The sequence below is a fragment of the Panthera pardus genome, unplaced genomic scaffold (genome assembly GCF_024362965.1).
Source record: "Panthera pardus isolate Hobbes unplaced genomic scaffold, ASM2436296v1 HiC_scaffold_13, whole genome shotgun sequence".
Lineage (NCBI taxonomy): Eukaryota > Metazoa > Chordata > Mammalia > Carnivora > Felidae > Panthera > Panthera pardus.
Genome location: NW_026526688.1, coordinates 28,261,095 through 28,281,436, shown reverse-complemented (window position 1 = coordinate 28,281,436; position 20,342 = coordinate 28,261,095). Strand labels below are relative to the sequence as shown.

The 20,342-nt window shown below is 43.5% G+C and overlaps 1 protein-coding gene and 1 long non-coding RNA gene across 2 annotated transcripts; both read left to right on the top strand.

The window, feature by feature from the left end:
- Nucleotides 1-7,252: 7,252 nt before the first annotated feature.
- LOC109277402 (60S ribosomal protein L31-like) lies at nt 7,253-7,655 on the top strand. The gene has a single exon (XM_019467066.2). The coding sequence runs from the start codon at nt 7,253-7,255 to the stop codon at nt 7,556-7,558; it is 306 nt and encodes a 101-aa protein (XP_019322611.1). The 3' UTR covers nt 7,559-7,655.
- Nucleotides 7,656-11,854: 4,199 nt separating this feature from the next.
- Nucleotides 11,855-14,577, top strand: LOC109277401 (uncharacterized). Its single transcript, XR_002085128.2, has 2 exons — nt 11,855-12,070; nt 13,419-14,577. It is a non-coding gene; the product is annotated as an uncharacterized LOC109277401 (long non-coding RNA).
- Nucleotides 14,578-20,342: the final 5,765 nt, after the last annotated feature.

Sequence of the window (20,342 nt, the reverse complement as noted above, 5' to 3'; positions counted from 1 at the left end):
GCTGAAAGGAGTCTTTGGTGATCATAACATCCAAACTCCAATTGTATTAGTTAGGAATATTTTATTGTGTTTCGTTTCGTTTCATTTCATTTCATTTCATTTCATTTCATTTCATTTCATAGGCTCCATATACAATGTGGAGTAATCTCAACAATGGTCCAGTTTATTTTCCCATCTTTCTCTGCCTTCTACACTGCCTGTTATAGATCAAGGCCAGGTTCTGTGTTGTCATAAGATGATTACCAGCAAATTTCATGGACTTTTTCATTCATGTCCAGGTACATAAGAGCATCCGTGTACATCACTTCCATGGAAGGATGAAGAAGTTTCTTTCCTTGTAGTCTCTAGCAAATGTCCCCTTGTCTTGCACTTCATTGGCCTAGAGTGGGGTATTTGCCCCTCTTTGACCAATCACTGCGGCCCACAGGGTGACATGATGTGGTGACTGGTTTAAGCCAAACTGGATTTGTCCTTTGTGATGGTTAACTTGATTGGGATATGGGGCTCCCAGATGTTTGGTTAAACATTATTCTGGATGAGATTAACATGTGAATCAGTAGACTGAATAAAGCAGATTGACCCCCTCCCCCCCCAATGTAGGTGGGCCTCATCCAATCTGTTGGAGGCCTGACTAGAACAAAAGGTGAGGTAAGGAAGAATTTCTTCTCTACCCGTTCCTGAGCTGGGACATCAGTTTCCTCCTTTACTCGTAATGGAATTCATACCATCAGCTCTCCTGGTTCCGCAGCTTGTAGACAAGAGACTGTGGGATTTCTCAGCCTCCATAATCACATGAGCCAGTTCTTTATACCTCTCCCTATCTCTCTCTCTCTCTCTCTGTCTTTCTCTCACTTCTGTTTCTCTGGAGAACCCTGACTAATTCACTCCTGGAGCCAAGAGTAGGGTCAGATTTTCCCAAAGGGCATTGACTGCTTCAGCAAGGAACATATGACTGACGAGAACTGGGATTCTTGGTCAAAAGGAAGGACGAACAAAAACTAGTAGAGAAAAAGAACAAGCATCCGCTTCACTTGAGCTTATCCTGTCTTGAGTGGTAGAGCCAGGTCCGGCACTTACATCTCTACATTCCATACTGCCTTTGATTATTTATTGCTTATCACGGGCAACTCACTGAGCGAGGTGCTGTGGGAAAATAACTCCCCAGAAGAAAGCAGAGATTTAGCATGATGCGGAAAGCACACGTGAATCGTTACAGAGGAACATAGTGTAGAACGTACGCCATCAAAAAGAAAGAAGTAGGGCGTTGTTCCCGATGGAAAAGCTTCCCCGTATAGACACCTAGTGCCTCCTTCCTTAGTAGACCGGCACACCATGTGTTGCACTGTGTGCCGAGAATCCTTAACCCACGAACTATGGGTTTCACAGACCCCATGCATTGCACAATATTTCCTTAAAGTTAACACGTAAGATGAACTAATACGGAGAAAATGTAAATCTCTTATGTCCGGGACTCTTACCACATTCTTTAGAAAAACTAAAGGCTTAACTGAGTAGTGTATTATTCAAACTTAAGTTTTAAAATGTGCCCTTGAGCCTCCAGGAAATATTCCTGAAATATTTTCCCCTACATGGGATAATGTCTAGTGAGAATTTTCTTCCTTCCTTAATCCTAAAATAGTTTACTTTTTTCACATCTCTCTGCTCAACACCAAAGAAGGGGCATGACTCTTTTTTTCTGAATTTAATGGACTGTGGTTTTAAAAATACCTAGCCTGGGGGCGCCTGGGTGGCTCAGTTGCTTAAGCGTCTGACTCTTGATTATGGATCAGGTCATGATCTCACAGTTCATGGGATCGATCCCTGAGTTGGGCTTTGTGCTAACAGCATAGCACCTGCTTGGGATTCTCTCTCTCCCCCTCTCTCTCTGCCTCTCTCCTGCTCACACACACACATTCTCCCTCTTTCAGAATAAATAAACATTAAAAAAAAAAAACAAAACCAACCTGGTGCACAGAGCATAATGGGTCCTGTATAAATGCTTGTTAAACCTGGTTCTATAGCTATAAATGATGATCATGTTGTCTTCTCTTTAAGTAACATCTGTTTTCAAAATCTCCCTAGCTAAAGGTTTCATTCCTCTGTGCTGTTTAAATGGAAGTTACTAATCTCTTCACTGGGCTCCTTCTCTTGGGCACCTAATATTAATGACTTCATCAAACATTGCAAACTCAAATTGCAACAGGGGCCAAGCAGGCAAACAAAGTAGTAAAGCAGTTATGATCAGCTTTCCAGGTAGGCTAATACCAATCTTGACATGGCATTGATTTTTTAGCATCCCCCCCAAACTGAGATAATTCAACACAGTAACGAGAAATTATTAACCTATTGAAAATGTTGGAGATATAGGAATGAGCATTTGAATACTAAGAGCAAAACAGTATTCCAAATTCTCCATTTCCCCCAGAAGATCTTTTTCCCTACCATCTACCTTGCTTCTCGGCCTTCTCAATCCCACATAGGCTCCATATGGATATCGCAGGATCCAAAATCAAACAAGGACAGAATTTGACTGTGGGGTGCACGTGCCCATCTTTCTTCAGGTAGATTCCATGCAGGAGGAATAAAGTGTGGTGAACACTCAGCATATTCACCACGCTGAAAGCCAGAGACCACAGGGAAAGGACTACAGCAGGCAGCCTATCCATCAGATGTTTTCTCTTCCCAAGAGTGCACTTTATACGTGGAGGGAGCGCTTTGAGTACAGGATGGAGGAAGTATTAAGAGATTCCAGAGTGGAAATTCTGACTATCTCCAATCCCTTTAGGATTATTTGCCTCAAGACAGTTGTAAAACTCTAGCTTTCCAAAGATCCTTAAACATTTGACTGACACAGAGTGGATGCCCTTGCCTCACCGTAGAGAATGAGGTGTTAACTTCCAAGAAAGGAGCTAAATCAAATGAAGGCCTGAGGCGCATTCACTCTCTGTGGCCAGATACTGTTTTTTATGGTAAGTCAGATTATTAGGAGATACCTTTCGGCGAAGAGCATCTAAAAATAATGAATAAAAAAGTTTTAAGATCTTCATAAAAGGACCACATTACTGATGAGATGGAAAAGAAATATCAGGCCCAAAGCGAAAAGAAAGCAAAAATCCAGCGGTAAACAGAGCTCTCTGAACTACTTTTGTCCTGATGGTATTTGAGAATTTGGCCTGAGACAGAGCAGTGGTTTTCACAGACTCATGGTGTGAGAGGCACAGATGCTAGGTCCAGGGTCCTCTAAACATAAAGATTTAGTGGAGGCCTTCACATTAAGGGGGACTCTCAATAGTGAAACCACCTTCCTGCTTTCACCCCCGGGGAGGGTGAGGAGATTTAACTGGGCCAGAAGGAGCAAGGGAGAAAACCAAAATCCACAAAAAAAGTTATAACTACAGATAGTTACTCCTGTGGATTCAAAAGACTTGAGTGGGCTAAGAAACTTTAAACCCTAAATGAAGTATAAAGTGGTAGCGGACAGAAAGGTACCCACACGCCTCAAAGAAACAAATTCAAATTCTCTTAGACCTTCATCTTCGACGATAGAACATCTCCACAGATAATTTTCTTTTTTTTTCTTGTTTTAAATAAATAAATATATGTTATATATATTTATATAATTATATAAGTTATATAAATATATATAACATATATTTATTATATATTTAAATATATATTTATTTATTTTGAGAGAGAGAGAGCACATGCACAAGCAGGGGAGGGGCAGAAAGAGAGGGAGAAAGAGAATCCCAAGCAGGCTCCACACTGTCAGTACAGAGCCTGACATGGGGCTTGATCTCATGAACTGAGAGATCATGACCTGAGCCTAAATCAAGAGTTGGATGCTTAACTGACTGAGCCATCCAGGTGCCCCCACAAATAATTTTCTAAGGGCAGTGAGCAGCAGATAATTAAAAACATTCAAGCCTACAAGGAAACCAACGGAAGTAACAAAGAGCCACAAAAAGACCCATATAGATGTAGATTAATGAATTAGCAGTTATAAGTTACTATAAAAAGTATCAGTGCATTTAAAAAATAACTAACTTTAAGTTTATCAAAATTAAAAGCTCAGGGGGTAGATTAAACACAATTAGAGAAACAGTGAAACAGAAAAACAATTTTTTCTAAATGCAACACAGAACCAAAAGATGAAAAATGGGAAAGAGGGTTTGAGAGACACGCAAGATAATGTTAAATAGGAGTTCTAGAAAAAGGGAGAGAAAGAACTAGGCAATATTTAAATTCATAATAACTGAACATTTTCAGAACTGCCAGACACGTATCCAGAGATTTGGTAAACCCGTTAAATCCCAAGCAGGGTAAGTAAAACATACTTAGGCACATCATGCTGAAGTTGCAGGAAACTAAAGATAAAGAGAAAAATCTTAAAAGCAGCCAGAAAAAAAGAGAGAAAAGATTGACTTTAAAGGAGTAGCAGCTCAGCTGACAGCAGATTTTCAACAGCAAACAATGGAAGTGAGAAAAACAGTGATACGCCTTTAGTGCACGGAGAGAACTAATGTGCCAGCCTAGAATTTTTCTATCTAGCAGGGGTAAAAAAAGTCTTTCAAGAATAAGGACAAAATAAATACTGCAGAGAAATAAAAATTGCTAGTTCATCACTAACAAAAGCTCTTAAAGGAAATGCTAAAGAAAATGCTTGAGGCAGGAAGAAAAAAAAAAAGGTCCCATATGGAATGTTTGAGACACACAATGAGTGAAGAGCAAAGCAAATGGCAGACGCAAATGAACACTGACAATAAAATGTTGGAATAATTCTTGGTTGTGTGTTAAAAGTTGACTTCATGGGACGTGTGGGTGGCTCAGTCGGTTGAGCTCTTGATTTTGGCTCAAGTCGTGATCTCACGGTTCGTGAGTTCAAGTTCTTCATAGGGCTCTGTGCTGACAGTGCAGTGCTCGCCTAAGATTCTCTCTCTTCCTCTCTCTGTCCCCCTCCCCCGCTCTCTCGCAAGCACATGTTCTCGCCCTCTCTCAAAATAAATAAACGTTAAAAAAAAAAAGTTGACTTAAACTATATAAAAAAGTCAATTTATAAGTAGCTAAGGAGGAATGGAATTTAAATGTTCTGAAGTTTTTGGATTGCCTGAGAGGAGAGGAAAGATGTTGATTAACTTACACTTTGGTGGGTTACGGGTGCAGGTTGGAATTTCTAGGGTAACCACCCAAAGAATAGAAGCAGAGTGTATATAACTTCCAAATTAATGTGTGTTAGAGAGATGGAATAATTCAAGACTCTCAGTTAAACCAAAAGAAGGACACACAGTGTAAACATCCAAGATTACACCATTTCCATCTAGTTTTGAGACATGTTGGAGACATGGAAAGAGAAGACTGTCTAACTCAAATGATTTTGCCACACAGAGAGTTGAGACCCTTGACTCCAGCTGTATTAATTAGATTCTCTCACGGGAACTTAATAACATGAACAGAGATGACAATAGGGGTAAAACACATGATAGCAGCCACTCCAGAAAATCTCCACAACCCCTGAGGTCGCTGAAGGAAGCCCCTGGTCCCTGTCCCCTGGTCTCCCTGACCCCCAAGGTCAAGCTGGCCAGCTCTTCCTAGGTGTGACCTCTCCCTCGTTCTTCTTCTTTTTTTTTTTTAAGTTTATTTGTATATTTTGAGAAAAACAGAGACAGCATGAGAAGGGGAGAGGCAGAGAGAGAGGGAGAAAGAGAGAACACCAAGCAGGCTCTGTGCTGTCAGCCCAGAGCCCCACGCAGGACTCGAACTCATGAAACCATGAGATCATGCTGAAACCAAAACTGAGAGTTGGACGATTAACCGACTGAGCCACCCAGGCAGCCCATCCCCTTGTGCTTCTAACACATTCTACCACCAATCCCTTCCCCCACATCCTCTTCTTTTTTTCTTGCTTAATTGGCCTTGATTCCGTTGAAACAAAAGAAACTTAAACTGATGCCAAGAACCATTGTGGCTCATGCCAGAAGTATCTTCACTCTGTTACACAAAATTCCAAATGTTTGGCATGGATGGTGAGTTGTCTTCTTAGCAACGACAATCTAAAATGCAGCTGGAATCTTTAACTTATATCAAATATGCAAGATGAGGATCCCCAAGATGTAACCCAGATGGGCTGGGCCTCCCATGGGGAGCCTTGGCTCTCACTTTACATTCACTCTGAGGCCCTACTCACCACTATGTCATATCCTCCAAAACATAGCTAATACTACAACACATTAATAAGAAAATTGGTGTTCTGGTGAAGAATTCTTTGGAGTCTAGGAAAGAGCGGTCACATCCCATACATATCACCAAGCAGACATTTAATCCATTACCCTATCAGACATTTTCCCTCTTCCTACCAAAGAGCCCACCTCTGCCAGTTGCCTCTTTCTCTTTTTTCTTTTCTCCCACCCAACTTGTTTTTAAATGTTTATTTATTTTATCTTTGAGAAAGAGATAGAGACAGAGACAGAGCATGAGCGGGGAAGGCCAGAGAGAGAGGGAGACACAGAATCTGAAGCAGACTCCTGGCTCTGAGCTGCCAGCACAGAGCCCAACGCAGGCACAAGATCATGACCTGAGCCGAAGTCAGATGCTTGACTGAGCCACCCAGGCACCCCATCTCCCACCCAACGTTAAAAGTTCTCTTTGTTCTCTTAAGAAAGTCAGCCTTTAGTGGCACCTGGGTGGCTTAGTTGGTTAGGGTCTGACTCTTGATTTCGCCTCAGGGCCTGCTTGGGATTCCCTGTCTCCCTCTCTCTCTGCTCCCCCTCTCAAAAATAAATAAATAAATAAATAAATAAATAAACAAACAAACATTTAAAAGGAAAAAAAAGTCAGTCTTTAACCAGTTTGTATACACCATTCAGCAAAAGAAAAACCCTGGTAGTTAGCAGAACAGCATATCCCTTGGGAGTGGGGATCTTGGTTCTTTTTACCACCTTATCCGATGAGTTCTTCCTCAATGAACAGAGTCCCTCAAGTATGGGAACTCTATAGCACTCCTAGCACCTTGAATAATGGCCTGGCAAAATAGACTTTTCATAAAGAGTTTGTTGAATTAATTTCATGTATCTTTGTGTACCTTTGTAGAGCCTAAAAAAGATCAACACATGAAATGTGTGCTTGATAAGTGGTCCTTGCATAGATGAGTGCCTCACTTCTATTTAGCTCTTACTCAATATTCTGATGCTGGACTAAGCTCTACAATGTATTCAAAATTAGAGGCGATCAGCTTTTCCAACCAGGGCCAGGCAGAATGGCTCCCCCAGAGAAGGGTAGCAAGAAGAAGGGCCATTCTGCCATCATCACGGTAGTGACCAGAGAATACACTATCAGCATTCACAAGCGCATCCATGGAGTGGGGTTCAAGAAGCGTGCCTCTCAAGCATTCAAAGAGATCTGGAAATTTGTCATGAAAGAGATGGGAACTGCAGATGTGTGCTTTGACACCAGGCTCAACAAAGCTGTCTGGGCCAAAGGAATAAGGAATGTGCCGTACTGTAACCATGTGTGGTTGTCCAGAAAACGTAATAAGGATGAAGATTCACCAAATAGGCTCTAGGTGTTGGTTATCTACGTACCTGTCACCACTTTCAAAAGTCCACAGACAGTTAATGTGGATGAGAACTAATGGCTGATTGTCAAATAAAGGTATAAAACTGCAACAACAAAAAAATTAGAGGCAATCAAATTAATAATGCACATACTAACAGAATAGAGCATTAATGCAATGTATCTATGGATTAAATTATGTTGCTTTAGTGCTCCATGCTAAGGGTGTGGGCCATTTAGAAGAAAGTTTGGAATTGAGAAGAGCAGTCTAAATTTCCATTTCAAAGATGGTGGAAAGGTAGATAAGCCATGGAAAGGGCTTCATTTCTATGGATAAATGTCTTTAAAATTTTTTTTAAAAATATTTATTTATATCTGAGAGAGAAAGAGACAGAGCACGAGCAGGGGATGGGCAGAGAGAGAGCAAGACACAGAATCTGAAGGGGCTCCAGGCTCTGAGCTTCCAGCACAGAGCCCAACACGGGGCTCGAACTCACAAACTGTGAGTTCATGACCTGAGCCAAAGTTGGACACTTAACCGACTGAGCCACCCAGGCACCCCAATGGATAAATATCTTTAAAAAATGACTATTGGGGGGTGCCTGGGTGGCTCAGTCAATTAAGTTACTGGCTTTTGATTTTGGCTCAGGTCATGCTCTCACAGTTTGTGAATTCAGGCCCCACATCTGGGCTCTGCATTGACAGTGTGGAACCTGCTTGGAATTCTCTTTGCCTCTCTCTCTGCCCCTCCCCTGCTTGCATGCTGGAATCAAAATACATAAATAAACTGAAAAAAGTGATTACTGGGTTAAAAATAAAATTCAGGGGCACCTGGGTGGCTCAGTCATTTAAGCATCTGACTTCGGCTCAGGTCATGGTCTCGTGGTTCGTGAGTTCAAGCCCCGTGTCGGGCTCTGTGCTGATAGCCCAGAGCCTGGAACCTGCTTTGGATTCTGTGTCTCCCTGTCTCTCTGCCCCTCCCCTGCTCACACTATCTCTCTGTCTCTCACAAATAAATAAACGTTAAAAAAAAATTTTTTTTTAAATAAAATTCAGACTGTGTCTAGACAGGGCCAAAATATTTAATCTAAATAGAATTACCAGATAAAGTACAGGATACCTGATTAATTTGAATTTCAGATAAACTACAAATAATTTTTAGTATAAGTATGTCCTATGCTGATACATAGTATGTATACATAGGATATACTTATACTAAAAAGTTTTCACTGTTTATCTCAAATTCAAATTTAACTGGGCATCTTACATCTTTATTTGCTGAGTCTGGTGACTCCAAATCTATGGGAAAAAAATATTCAGTGTTTTGTCTAGATATTTGATTGGTGTCTCATCTGGATAAATTAATCCCCTTTTCATATAGATGTTTGTTGTGTAAAGTGTTAAAGGCCCACTTTGTCCTATTCTTACAACTCTTCACTCCTTTCCTCCCTTAACCATAGTGTTCAGTTGAAATAAAAGATTTTTCTTGCACCCCCCCCCCCCCCCCCCCCCCCAGCTCTCAAGGACTCAAGAACAGAGGTTCTGGGTAATTCAGTTATTATTGACTTTCAGTGGAGGTGATATTGATAAAAGGGGTCAAAATGATTACTCTGAATATTGGAGATCTCAAAGTGTGAAAAAACTCAAAGTGAAAAAATCCACTCATCCTTGATATACTTTCCGATCTGAGTCACACAGCCCTGGCCATAGGGACCATGCCAGAAAAGCCGATCTTCAGGAATATGCCCAAAATTCTTCATACTGAATAATGACCAACATGGTCAAAGGAAACAAAGATTCTCTCCATAGAGCAAATCCACAAATGCTGGGAATCAAGGTACAGGATGTTGGTGACAGTGGAGGGGAGGAAACTGATCAAAATACAGAGGAATCTGTACACTAATAAATAGCTATAGATGGGCTCGATGCCATTTTGTTGTTGTTGTTGTTGTTGAGAGCCATATGTATACACCTGGGCATTTTATCAACCCATTTTAATTGGAGGTAAGGCCTATCTAGATTAGAGGGAAGTTTGATTTTAAAGGCCCCTTAAGGAAGAATCAGTTTCCTGCAAGTATATATTCTACTTGGAATTAGATTGACCAAGTGGAACAATTAAAAGTCCTATTTTAATGAATAGGTAAGAATAAGGTACATGGTTAAGATGACAAAGAACCACCCTGAGTGCTGATTGACTTTTTATGGCACCACTACATGGAGAATGGCTCCAACGGGTAGGGAGAAGCAAAGACACAGAGCATGTGTGCTGTTGAATTCACGTTTCTAGTTCGTTCTAGTAGTCCCTGAGGCCCAGCTGTTTCCCTGTACTTCCCACTGCCGTGTGATCTGCGGTGTGTGTTTGCCTAATAATTTCTCTTTTTGGCCTGTGTTAGCTATGTTCCTGCCATTTGTGATAAAAGCATCCTGAATTGCCCCACATGGTATGCCACTGCTGTGCTGTTGCTAGGAGGCTTTTACCCTTAAGAAGCTTACAGTTTTGTCTGTCAACCATAATACAGGGTGGAAAGTTATAAATGTTGCAAGAGGATTCAAGAGCTATAAGAAAGCAAAGGTGGGAAAAATCTCTTCTAGCAAAGAGGGTCTAGGGACAATTTCTTGTCGGTGATGGCTTTTGAGCTTGCCTCTAAGGTAAGATAAGATTTGATCATGTGGCAATGACAGACAGAAGGCCCTGAAGACAGAGAAAATAATGTAAGCAAAGATTTAGTGTCAGACAAAATGGAGTATGTGTGGAAAACAGCCATGCCTGGCAGGTCACATAATTTAGCAGCAACGGGGAAACCTGAAGATTTTTACGCAAGAGAGGAATGTGGTCTTTGGAATAATAAATCCAACACGGGGTTGGAAAGGAGGAAAGGATGGGTTGTGCAGTTAGGAGCTTAGTACAGTGTTCCAAGCTGAAAACAACAAGTGTTCTAATGAGGAGAAGGCTGACAGGGAGTGGAAAGACAGGAGGAAGCTCCTTATGTCAGATAATCCCAATGTTGTCTGTAAAGAAGGATCTCAGGAGAGAAAGCAGGGGACAGAGTTGAGCTGGGCCTCGGGGAGTAGAGTAAGAGCCTCGGAGGGCTCTGTGTGGGGGATGAGAAGGAGTCAGAGGTGACTAAAACACTGCCAAGGGCCACTGAAGTCTTCCTTGAGGTTAAATAATAGGAACTAGGTGCCTGGGTGGCTCAGTTGGCTAAGTGTCCAACTTTTGGTTTCAGCTCAGGTCGTGATCTCACTATTGGTGAGGTTTGAGCCCTGCATGGGCCTCTGTGCTGCCGGTGTGGAATCTGCTTGGGATTCTCTCTCTCCCTCTCTCTCTGCCCTCCCCCACTCTCTCTCTCTCTCTCAAAATAAATAAACTTTAATTAACTAATAGGAACTAGAAGTAAAACCAGCAACCAGCCTCCTCAGTTGGTGGTCTTGCAGCAGAGGAGAGAAAATGGAAGGCACAGCTTACGCAGCATAGGGACCCCTTGAAGTCTGTGAAAGAGAAACACAGAAGGAATGCTGCAGCGAGAAGCTTACAGAAATGCGTGAGGCCAGGAACGGGCCTCCCCCATCCCCCACCAGGGGATTGCGTAGCTTGAAGGTAGGACATCTCTGGTCTGGGTGAGGACACAAGCAAAGCCTGGAGGACACTCAGAAAACAGTGAGAAGAGAAGTGATAGGATCATTGGTTCAGCAGGAACAAGGGAAGTGAGGTCCTGTGGAGCTGAAAGGAGAATGTCTGGACTCGAGAGCGTGGGCCTGGAGTGGTTCTGTATGATGACCTCTTTGTGTCCTGATGACATAAAATCGGTGGAGATAAAGGTCTCTAGGCCAGAGACGGCTGAGGAACTGTTACAAAAGGATATCTAGGGGGTGCCTGGGTGACTCAGTCAGTTAAGCGTCCTACTCTTGGTTTCAGCTCACGTTGTGATCTCATGGTTCGTGAGTTTGAGCCCCATGTTGGGCTCTGCGCTGAGAGTGTGGAGCCTGCTTGGGATTCTCTCTCCCCCTCTCTCTGCCCCTTCCCCACTGGCACTGTCTCTCTCTCGAAATAAATAAATAAACTTAAAACAAAAAAAGGATATCTATAGATGTTTCTAGAAGGGGGGAGGGAGAGAGTAGGACACGTGAAGGCCATCTTAGACAGTGGTAGACAGGAAGGATTGGGAAAGGTGGACGGGCAGAATGGTGTGGACTTGCACAGGGCTCGCTGAGAGTCGATGAGGGAAGACAGAGTCAGGAAAGAGAGAGAAGGAGGGACAAGGAGAGGCACTTCACGGCCTGTCAGCTTGGAATGGGGAAGGCCGGAGACAGGAGGTATGTGTTGGAATGCAGCACAGGGCGGGGAGGACGGTGTCAGCCTGTAGATAAAGTCAGCTCTTTATTAAGGTGAGGTAATGAAAGGAGCATCTGAAACAAAGATGAAGGATCTGGGATGGTTTATTTCCAAGAGCTGGCTGGTCTCCCCGGGCGCCCTGAGGAGAGCTCAGGCCGAGCTGTGGAGGAACAAGAATGCAGAACGAACGTGAGCTTGGTTGACAACAGTCCACAGTGAGTTTAACAAAGTGAGAGGTGGCTCGAGACTCACACTGATGACCAGGAAGCAGATACAGGAAGATGTATTCTCCCGAAATTCTTTTCAAGATTGTTTTCACTAGTGGGTACATATTCTCCCTCCCACCCTTGAGACCTTTATTTGCTTAGCAAATCCAAGCGTGTGCGTACCTATGCCCGTGTGTGTGTGTCCGCGGGCATACGCGTGCATGTATGTGCGTGTGTGCACAAGATAACAACGGCTTACTGCACCTTTGCTATGTTTGGAGATGGGGGCCGGTGTCTCCTTTGTGATCCCTGCAGTAGACAGTTGAGTGTAAAAGATTCCAGAGCAAATAGATGCTTCCCTGACTCTCTTATTCAGCCTGCTGGAAAAGAAACAAAAAACCAAAGCAATGTCAGTTCTGACTGAGAGCTGAAAGTGGAAGCAAAGGTTATCTAAGGACCACCTTAGGAGATAAGCTCAAGTTCCCTTCATGGCATATTCTTTCCAAAGTCTCATGATCTGAAGATTTCTTGCTCCTTTTGTCTTCTCCCTACAGCAGGGGAGAAGGGAGAAGGTGACGGTCCCTCCTCTGGCCCCTTGCTGGGAAGGACACCAATACGAAAATAGAGGGGGACAGACCTTTTTTTTTTTTAATGTTTATTCATTTTTGAGAGACAGAGAGAGACAACATAAGTGGGGGAGGGACAGAGAGAGAGGGAGGCACAGAATCCGAAGCAGGCTCCAGGTTCTGAGCTGTCGGCGCAGAGACCAATGTGGGGCTCGAACTCACGAACCGCAAGATCATGACCTGAGCACAAGTTGGACACTTAACTGACTGAGCCCCCCCAGGCTCCCATGGACAGACCTTTTTGAACACCCAGCAGTGCCTTGTGATTTGAAGCCTCAGGAAAGCAGCTAAAACAGTAGGGAAGCAAATTAATGCAGTGACAGGAGCAAAGGCATGAGAATGTAAGTGAGCCCCATAAAGGCTGTGTTTGCAAAGTATGTAGGGCTGTACTCACAGATGTGTGTGTGTGTGTGTGTGTGTGTGTGTGTGTGTGCATACTCATGTGCATATGTGTGTGAACAATCCTCTGCAATAAAACACGTGGTCAGGAAAAATGTCTGCTTTCTTTCATAAACAGAACCAATGTGCCCGGCATAAAAGGGAAGAGCATTTTATTAAGACCTCTTCTGAGAGTACAAAAACCTCTCTCCAAAGATAAGGAAGGGGTTTTCCTTTTTCGTGAAATATAACTGGTCTCCGGATCCAGCTCTCCCTTCACTTTGTCTTGGCCCCAACAGCTTTTCTTTCTGTTGTTATTTTTAACAGAGAACACAAGTTTCCAGTTGACAGAGTCCACGGTCAGCTCCTTCACTGAACATTGCACAAGTGACACAGGCCTCTGGCTGCCCCTGTAAATAAACAGGGCAGGGGACACCGGAGTGTCCCAGCAGGTCCCTCCAAATGCCCCTGCCGGCGGCGTGGCCCTTCCTGGAGCCCCACTCGGGAGGCAAGACGCGGTGGGGCCCCTGCACCTGAGGCGACCCGGGTGCGGTCAGCAGAGACCTCTGTCCACACCAGCACTCCTTCGGAATCTGTCCTGTGTTAGTCAGGAATGTTCTTCAGATAAGGAACTGAGCAGAATGCAGGCCCTCAATCAAAGTTATCCAAGGACAGCAGGGATCTTTATCATGTGGCAGGCAAGGGCAGGCATGCTTCTGAGACTCCTCAGCGAGAAACCCGAAAACGACGATGACACAGAACGCACAGACTGAATTGCGGAAGAATGTGGCCAGGGTACTTTCTCCAGGATACCTTTGACCTGGAACTGCAAACAACCACTTATTTCCTTGCCTCGCTCCTCCTATGAGAATGACCCCAAGGGACTGCAGATTACTTAAAGTTATATTTAGCAAGTCATGGAGGCGACTAGTTAGCTCCAGTCAACTAGCCTTCCTGCAGAGGCCTGGATTCCTTCATCTTCTCCCTCTGCCTCCCCTCCTAGTCCTTCCTGCTGGCTGACCCTTAACCCCTTCATGGCTTGAGGAATCCCCTGCTGGCCCCAAACGTCCAGAACAAGTGCCCAGGTCCCCATACTTCTCCCTTGGCAGCCTGAAATTCCGCTCGACAGAGTTCTTTCTCTCTTGGAGCCCGAGTATTTTTTGCCATCCAGTGTTTCCTAATAAAATGATGCAAGGACCCTTGGGAAGAGACATGACTCAAGCTTTTATCAGCTCACAGACCGAAGAAATGGGCACAAGTCATGGCTTTGGAGGAGAGAAGACTGGCTGGAGACTGAAGAAGATGACTTCTGGCAAAAACGAGAAGACTGATGACTCCCCAGGATCCACTTTAGTGGAGCAGAAGGAATGAAAAAGAGCATAAACCCACAAGGACAAAGTGAGTGGAAGAGGGCACAGAGGACAGAGTACATGACTTGATCTCAGCTGTGAATAAAGGTCACGATCGGGGAAACCCTGAACATCGATGTAATCGAAATCTGTGAGAGGGAGGAGGGGGCGCGGGCGGGAGGCTGTGGGGGTGAAGCCCCGGGTCTACATCTGCCGTCTTAGAAAGGCATAGTCCACGGAAGCACGGAGAGATGATCTCTGAGCAGGCTTGCATTTTAGAAACGCAGAATAAATGGGGGGGGGGGGGGACCTGAAAAGAGGGGGATTAGAAGCCAAAGGAATGCAGCAAGGACTCTTGCTTTCCTTTCAAATTCTAGAGGTGTTGGGGCATGGGGCTGGCTCAACCGGTGGAGCATGTGACTTGCGATCTCAGGGTCAGGAGTTTGAGCCCCAGGTTGAGTGTAGAGATTACTTAAATAAGTAAGCATTTTTAAAAGTCTCAAATTCTAGCGGTGTTTAGTTTTTAGACCATGTGATGTGTTTCTTTTTCCATGAGAAAAATTAAAATGTAGAAACGTGACAGAAATGAGATGGAGTAAGAGGGAATGCCTGGGATTTCAAGTTCCTCCCCAGGGCTGGCTGGGCTGGCGTGTTCCTGACCCTGAGCCACGCAGAGACTGACTCCACCACACCCTTGAGAGGAGGGCAGAAGGCCCTGCCAGTGCTTTTCCGAAGTGTGACTTAGAATTCTCCGGAGTCCTTGTTTGGCTTGAAAGGGGGCAAAACTGGGGTGAACCCGGAGGACTGGAAAGCTGCAGGTCTGCGGGGCGGGAGAGAGGGAAAGAGGAACTTGCAAAAGGCAAGTTCCAGCCGAAGAATTTGCATCTTCTTTGCTTCCCAGGGATTTCTGTTTTCCAAGTTCGCTGAGGCCACAAACCAGGCCCCTCAGCCTTCCGGTGACGGCTCCCGCGCAGCGACTGCACTTGGGGACTCAGCAGCACCTGCAGGAGGCACCGCGGAACGGATGTGCCCGGGAGGGCGGGGCCTGGGCCGGCAGGGCCCAGGGGCTCAGAGCCTCTTCCAGGACCCCACAGGCCCCTGTGCTCCGGTGTCTGGGGAGCTTGGCCTGGGTGGGCGAGCAGGTCGTTGACTCTGCAAACCCAGCTCCCCCCTATAAACCTCCCACTGCTTCTCCTTAAAGCTAAGAAGTGCAGTAAATAAACCCCGGGACCTGGCTGCCAGGATCCCCAGGCTGTAACTCACAAGCTACCACCCCTCAGCATCATCCCCCTGGCAGGAATGATGCCTAGGGGGAAAACAAATTGCAACACTGTGCATGGGTAGGACTTGCAAAATGCATCAAATGAGATAGTATAAGGAACTCAGCAAAGCCCCCCAATATCCAGCACTAAAGAAAATCTTAGTTATGACTATGATAATTATTAGCACCTACTTTGGCCGCGAAATGTGCTAGAAACGGTGATACTTTTACGCTGTATTCTCTTACCGCAATACACGCTTTTCATCTTCTAACTAATTTTTAAAAGCTTAATAAATCCATTGTTTGGTTATAAACAAATCCCTGGATTCCAGACCTTTCAGCTTTGTAATGCATGAGAAATGAAAGGGCCTATGTTGCCCAAACAAGCTGAAAGGAGAGTTGATAACCTTCTGGAACCAGCTCTCTTTGTCCTACAGCTGACTAGACCTTCCGACTACCCGTCCTTGAAGACGATGTAATATTCTACTGAGCGAACCTGTCACGTTTTTTTATAATCATTCCCCAAGTGCTGAACATTTAGATTGTTTCTTACTTTTCAAAGTATTTATGATGCTGGATAAACATTTTTGTTCAAAAGGCTTTTTTTCCCCCATATTTAAGATTATTTCCTGTGTTAGAGTCACTACAGGGAAATATTTAAGGGGAATGAAGAGTGTAAAGGGCTCTTGAATTTTATTCCCTAGGTGTTGTACTAATTTATAGCCTTACTGAGACTATTCCCATTTTATTGAACTCTTGCTAACATCAAATACTATCATTTTAATATTTAATATTTAGTATTTTAAAAATACTTTTATTTATTTATTTATAAATGCTTATTTATTTTTGAGAGAGAGAGGGACACATCATGAGTGGGGGAGGGGCAGAGTGGGAGACACAATCTGAAGTAGGCTCCAGGCTCTGAGCTGTCAGCACAGACCCTGATGCGGGGCTCAAACTCAAGAATTATGAGATCATGACGTGAGCTGAAGTCTCACACTTAACCGACTGAGCAACCCAGGTGCCCCCATTTCAAAAATAATTTAATTATTTTTAAAAGAAAATGACATTTTCTTTTAATAATATTTCTTAAATTACTAGTGAGTTTGAACATTTTCTTATATGCCTGCTAATTCATTTTGAATCTTCTGTTCATATTCTTAAAGCAATTGTGCCTCTTTGGGACCAAATATGATAAATATAAATATTGATTATCCAGATCCTAAAACATCATACTGTTAATTACTTGACTTTTATTGTTTTTTTTTTTTTTGCATTATTTTCCTACTTTGCCTTAACAAGCCCTTATGGCTTATTGGTCACAATTTTTAAAATTATGAAACAGTTCATGTATACAAAGGTATATGTTATACATGTGAAGGTATAAACATTAATTTTCAAATGAGATAATTCGGGGTGCCTGGGTGGCTCTTCGGTTAAGCATTGGAGTCTTCATTTTGACTCAGGTCATGATCTCACAGTTCAAGAGTTTGAGCCCCACCTGGGGTTCTCTGCTGTCAGCGCAGAGCCTGCTTCAGATCCTCTGTCTCTCTCGCTCTCTGCCCCTCCCCCACTCTCGAAAAATAAACATTTAAAAAAATAAAATAAGATAATTAAAGTATTAAATAAAATGCTTGTAAAAACATTAGACTTTCACTTATTGCTATGATGGAACCAGAGTTCAGAGTTCCCATCCTACCTTAACCAATTAAAAACATGGGGGAAAATATATGGAAAAAAGCAAACCATTTTTCGGTCACTAGACAGCAGACAGTGTCTTGACAGTGACCCCGAGAGAATGCAAATGAATGAGATGAGCCCTAAAATCACCCTCTCTATTACCTGGAGAGAAATTTCCAGGCCAAACCATAGGGAGAAGGAATCTAAGCACATCCTGAGCTGAGGAGACAGAACTGAGAATTTGGGGAGGCCAAGGCAGCTAGAATTTGTAGGGTGGAGGACTGTAGAGGACAGAGTTGCCTAGAGAGGGCGCTCTAGAACCTGCCATTAGTTCTTTGGATTTCTGCTGCATGCCATTCACCGCAGGACACTAAATGAAGCTGGAGGAAGTTGTTGGGGGGAGTTCTTTTTGTGATTCTTTTTTCTTTTTTTCAAGATCTGCTTTATTAGTTTTTAAATGTTTATTTTTGAGGAGGGGGAGGGGCAGAGAGAGAGGGAGACAAAGGATCTGAAGCAGGCCCTGTGCTAACAGCAGAGAACCCCAGGTGGGGCTTGAAATCATGATGACCGGAAATGATGAGCGGAAATCAGACGCTTAACTCACTGAGCCACCCAGGTGCCCTTCTTTTATTCTTGCAACTTCTTCCAAGTTTGAAATTGTTTCAAATTTCAAAATAGAAAGGTGTTTTAAGTGAAAGGATGTTAAATGGTATATCATGCTAACATTTACCAAGAGAAAGGGGGAGTGTCTGTATTAATATCACACAAAGTAGATTTCAGAGCAAAGACTTGCCAGAGATAAAGAGTATCTTTTTATAATAGCAGTGGAGTCAATTCAACAAGAGCACATAACAATCCCAAGCATTTATGCCCCATGGATATTTATTTCCAGTATCTTTATATTATAAATATGGTGACAAAATTCACATGTGCAATAAGAGGCAATATATTATAGGTGAATTTTGTGTCTCTCTTGAATCTCCATTCTCTGTGATATCAAGAGACAGAATACTCAGCTGTAGATATTTTCAGTCATTTCAGGTTTAAACTTGGCCATTTTGTATTTTCCTTCACTCTCTACCTCTACAGAGATGATTCAAGTTCCAGGGCTTGATGTGGTGGCGGCAGCTGGTCCTTCATCATGGGCTCACCCAGGTCACTCCTGAGGTGTGCCGTTTCCCATCAGGTCTTGTTATCACATCTGTCTTCCGGGCATGCATCCTTGACATCCATATCTTAAGATGGTCTCTGGTTGTTTGTCCATGCACTCTATACCCTCATTGTAACGACCATGGGCTATTAGAACTGGAGAAAAATTGGAAGGTTACCTCGGCTGTTTCTGTCTAAGCCTACTCTGTTGGTTCACGGGGTTCCAGTAGAAAGTGGGCATAAAATCTGTCCACTCTTGGACTCCAATAATGTATATGGAATTCTATTGTTGAGTGAGCATTAAAGAGGGAACAGGGTGCCAAGACCAAATTAAGAGGTGAGCAGCATCTTATTCTCTTATGGTCTCTTTAACTCTCTTCCTCTAGCCTGGGAATCCTTGTCTGGCCCTCCCAGGGAGCGATATAGTCCAGCTCTTTGTCTGCTCTCTTTCTAGTCAATTGTTTATGGCACAAATTTTAGATTCTTTCATAGTTTTGACACTTAAAAACTAAGTTTTTGAAACGAAAAACTCCTTTATGTCTCAAAATGTCCATTAAAAATTAGGTTTCCATTCTTTCCAAATACTTCAGGGGTAGATCATTGTTTAGTTTTCTTAGTCGCTTAAACCAATACGTGTTTATTTTCTTAATCAGAAGTTGAATGCAGGTCTCACTTGGCTAAAGTCAAGGTGTTGGTAGGGGTGTGTTTCTTCTGGAGGCTCTAGGGGACCATCTTGCCTTTGGCATCTCCTAGAGCAGCCCACATCCATTGGCATGTGGCCCCTTTCTCCCCCCAAAAGTTACCAGCACAGAGCTGAGTCCTGCTCATGCCGCCATCTCTCTGGTTCTCTCTTCTGCCTCCTTCTTCCATTTATCAGGATCTTGGTGATTACATCGGGTGCAGCACGATAGTGTCATCTCAAGATCAACTCATTGGCAAACGTAATTCCATTTGAAACTTCATTTCCCCTTTGTCATATAACCTAGTATGTTTATAGGTTCCAGGAACTAGGGCATGGACATCTAAAGGGGGGGGGGCATTATTATGCTCACCACAGGCAGGCCTAGCTTCAGCCAATTAACACGATCCATTCCTCTGGCTACAGTCTTTGATGTATAGTTACAGGCACACAGCCTTATCATGGTATACAGTCATTGGTATAGCCATAGATGTATAGCCTGATCCAGTCCAATTAGACTGAATGTCAACTCTAGCTAAGAATGCTGGGACAGGAGGACTCTCCCTCTTCTTCTAGACCTGGCCTGCCCAGTACAGTAGCCAGTAGCTACTTGGGCAATTGAGCACTTGAAATGCAAGCAGTGTGACTGAGATGTTCTGTTAAGTGTCGAATACACACGGACCATTGAAGCCTTAGTACAGAAGAGAACATATGTAAGATATGCTATCAATAATTTTTTTAAGTTTATTTATTCTGAAAGACAGAGAGACTGTGCACACACTCCCCTGCGCGAGCAGGGGAGGGGCAGAGAAAGAGGGAGTGAGAGAGAATCCAAGCAGGCTCTGCACTGACAGTGTGGAGCCTGAACCCACAAACTAGGAGATCATGACCTGAGCCAAAACCAAGAGCCAGCTGCTTCACCAGCTGAGCCACCCAGATGCCCCTGTCATCAATCATTTTTAAATGATTTCATGTTGAGATGATATTTTGTAGATATTAGGTTAAACAGAATATATTATTGGAATTAATTTCACTCTTTCCTTCTTGTTTTTTTAAACATGACTACCAGAAACTTAAATCACACACTGTGGCTTGCGTTATATTTCCACTGGGAAAGGCTGTACTAGATGGTG

Coding starts and splice junctions, on each gene's coding strand:
- LOC109277402 (XM_019467066.2), top strand. CDS start 7,253: ATGGCTCCCCCAGAGAAGGGTAGCAAGAAGAAGGGCCATTCTGCCATC.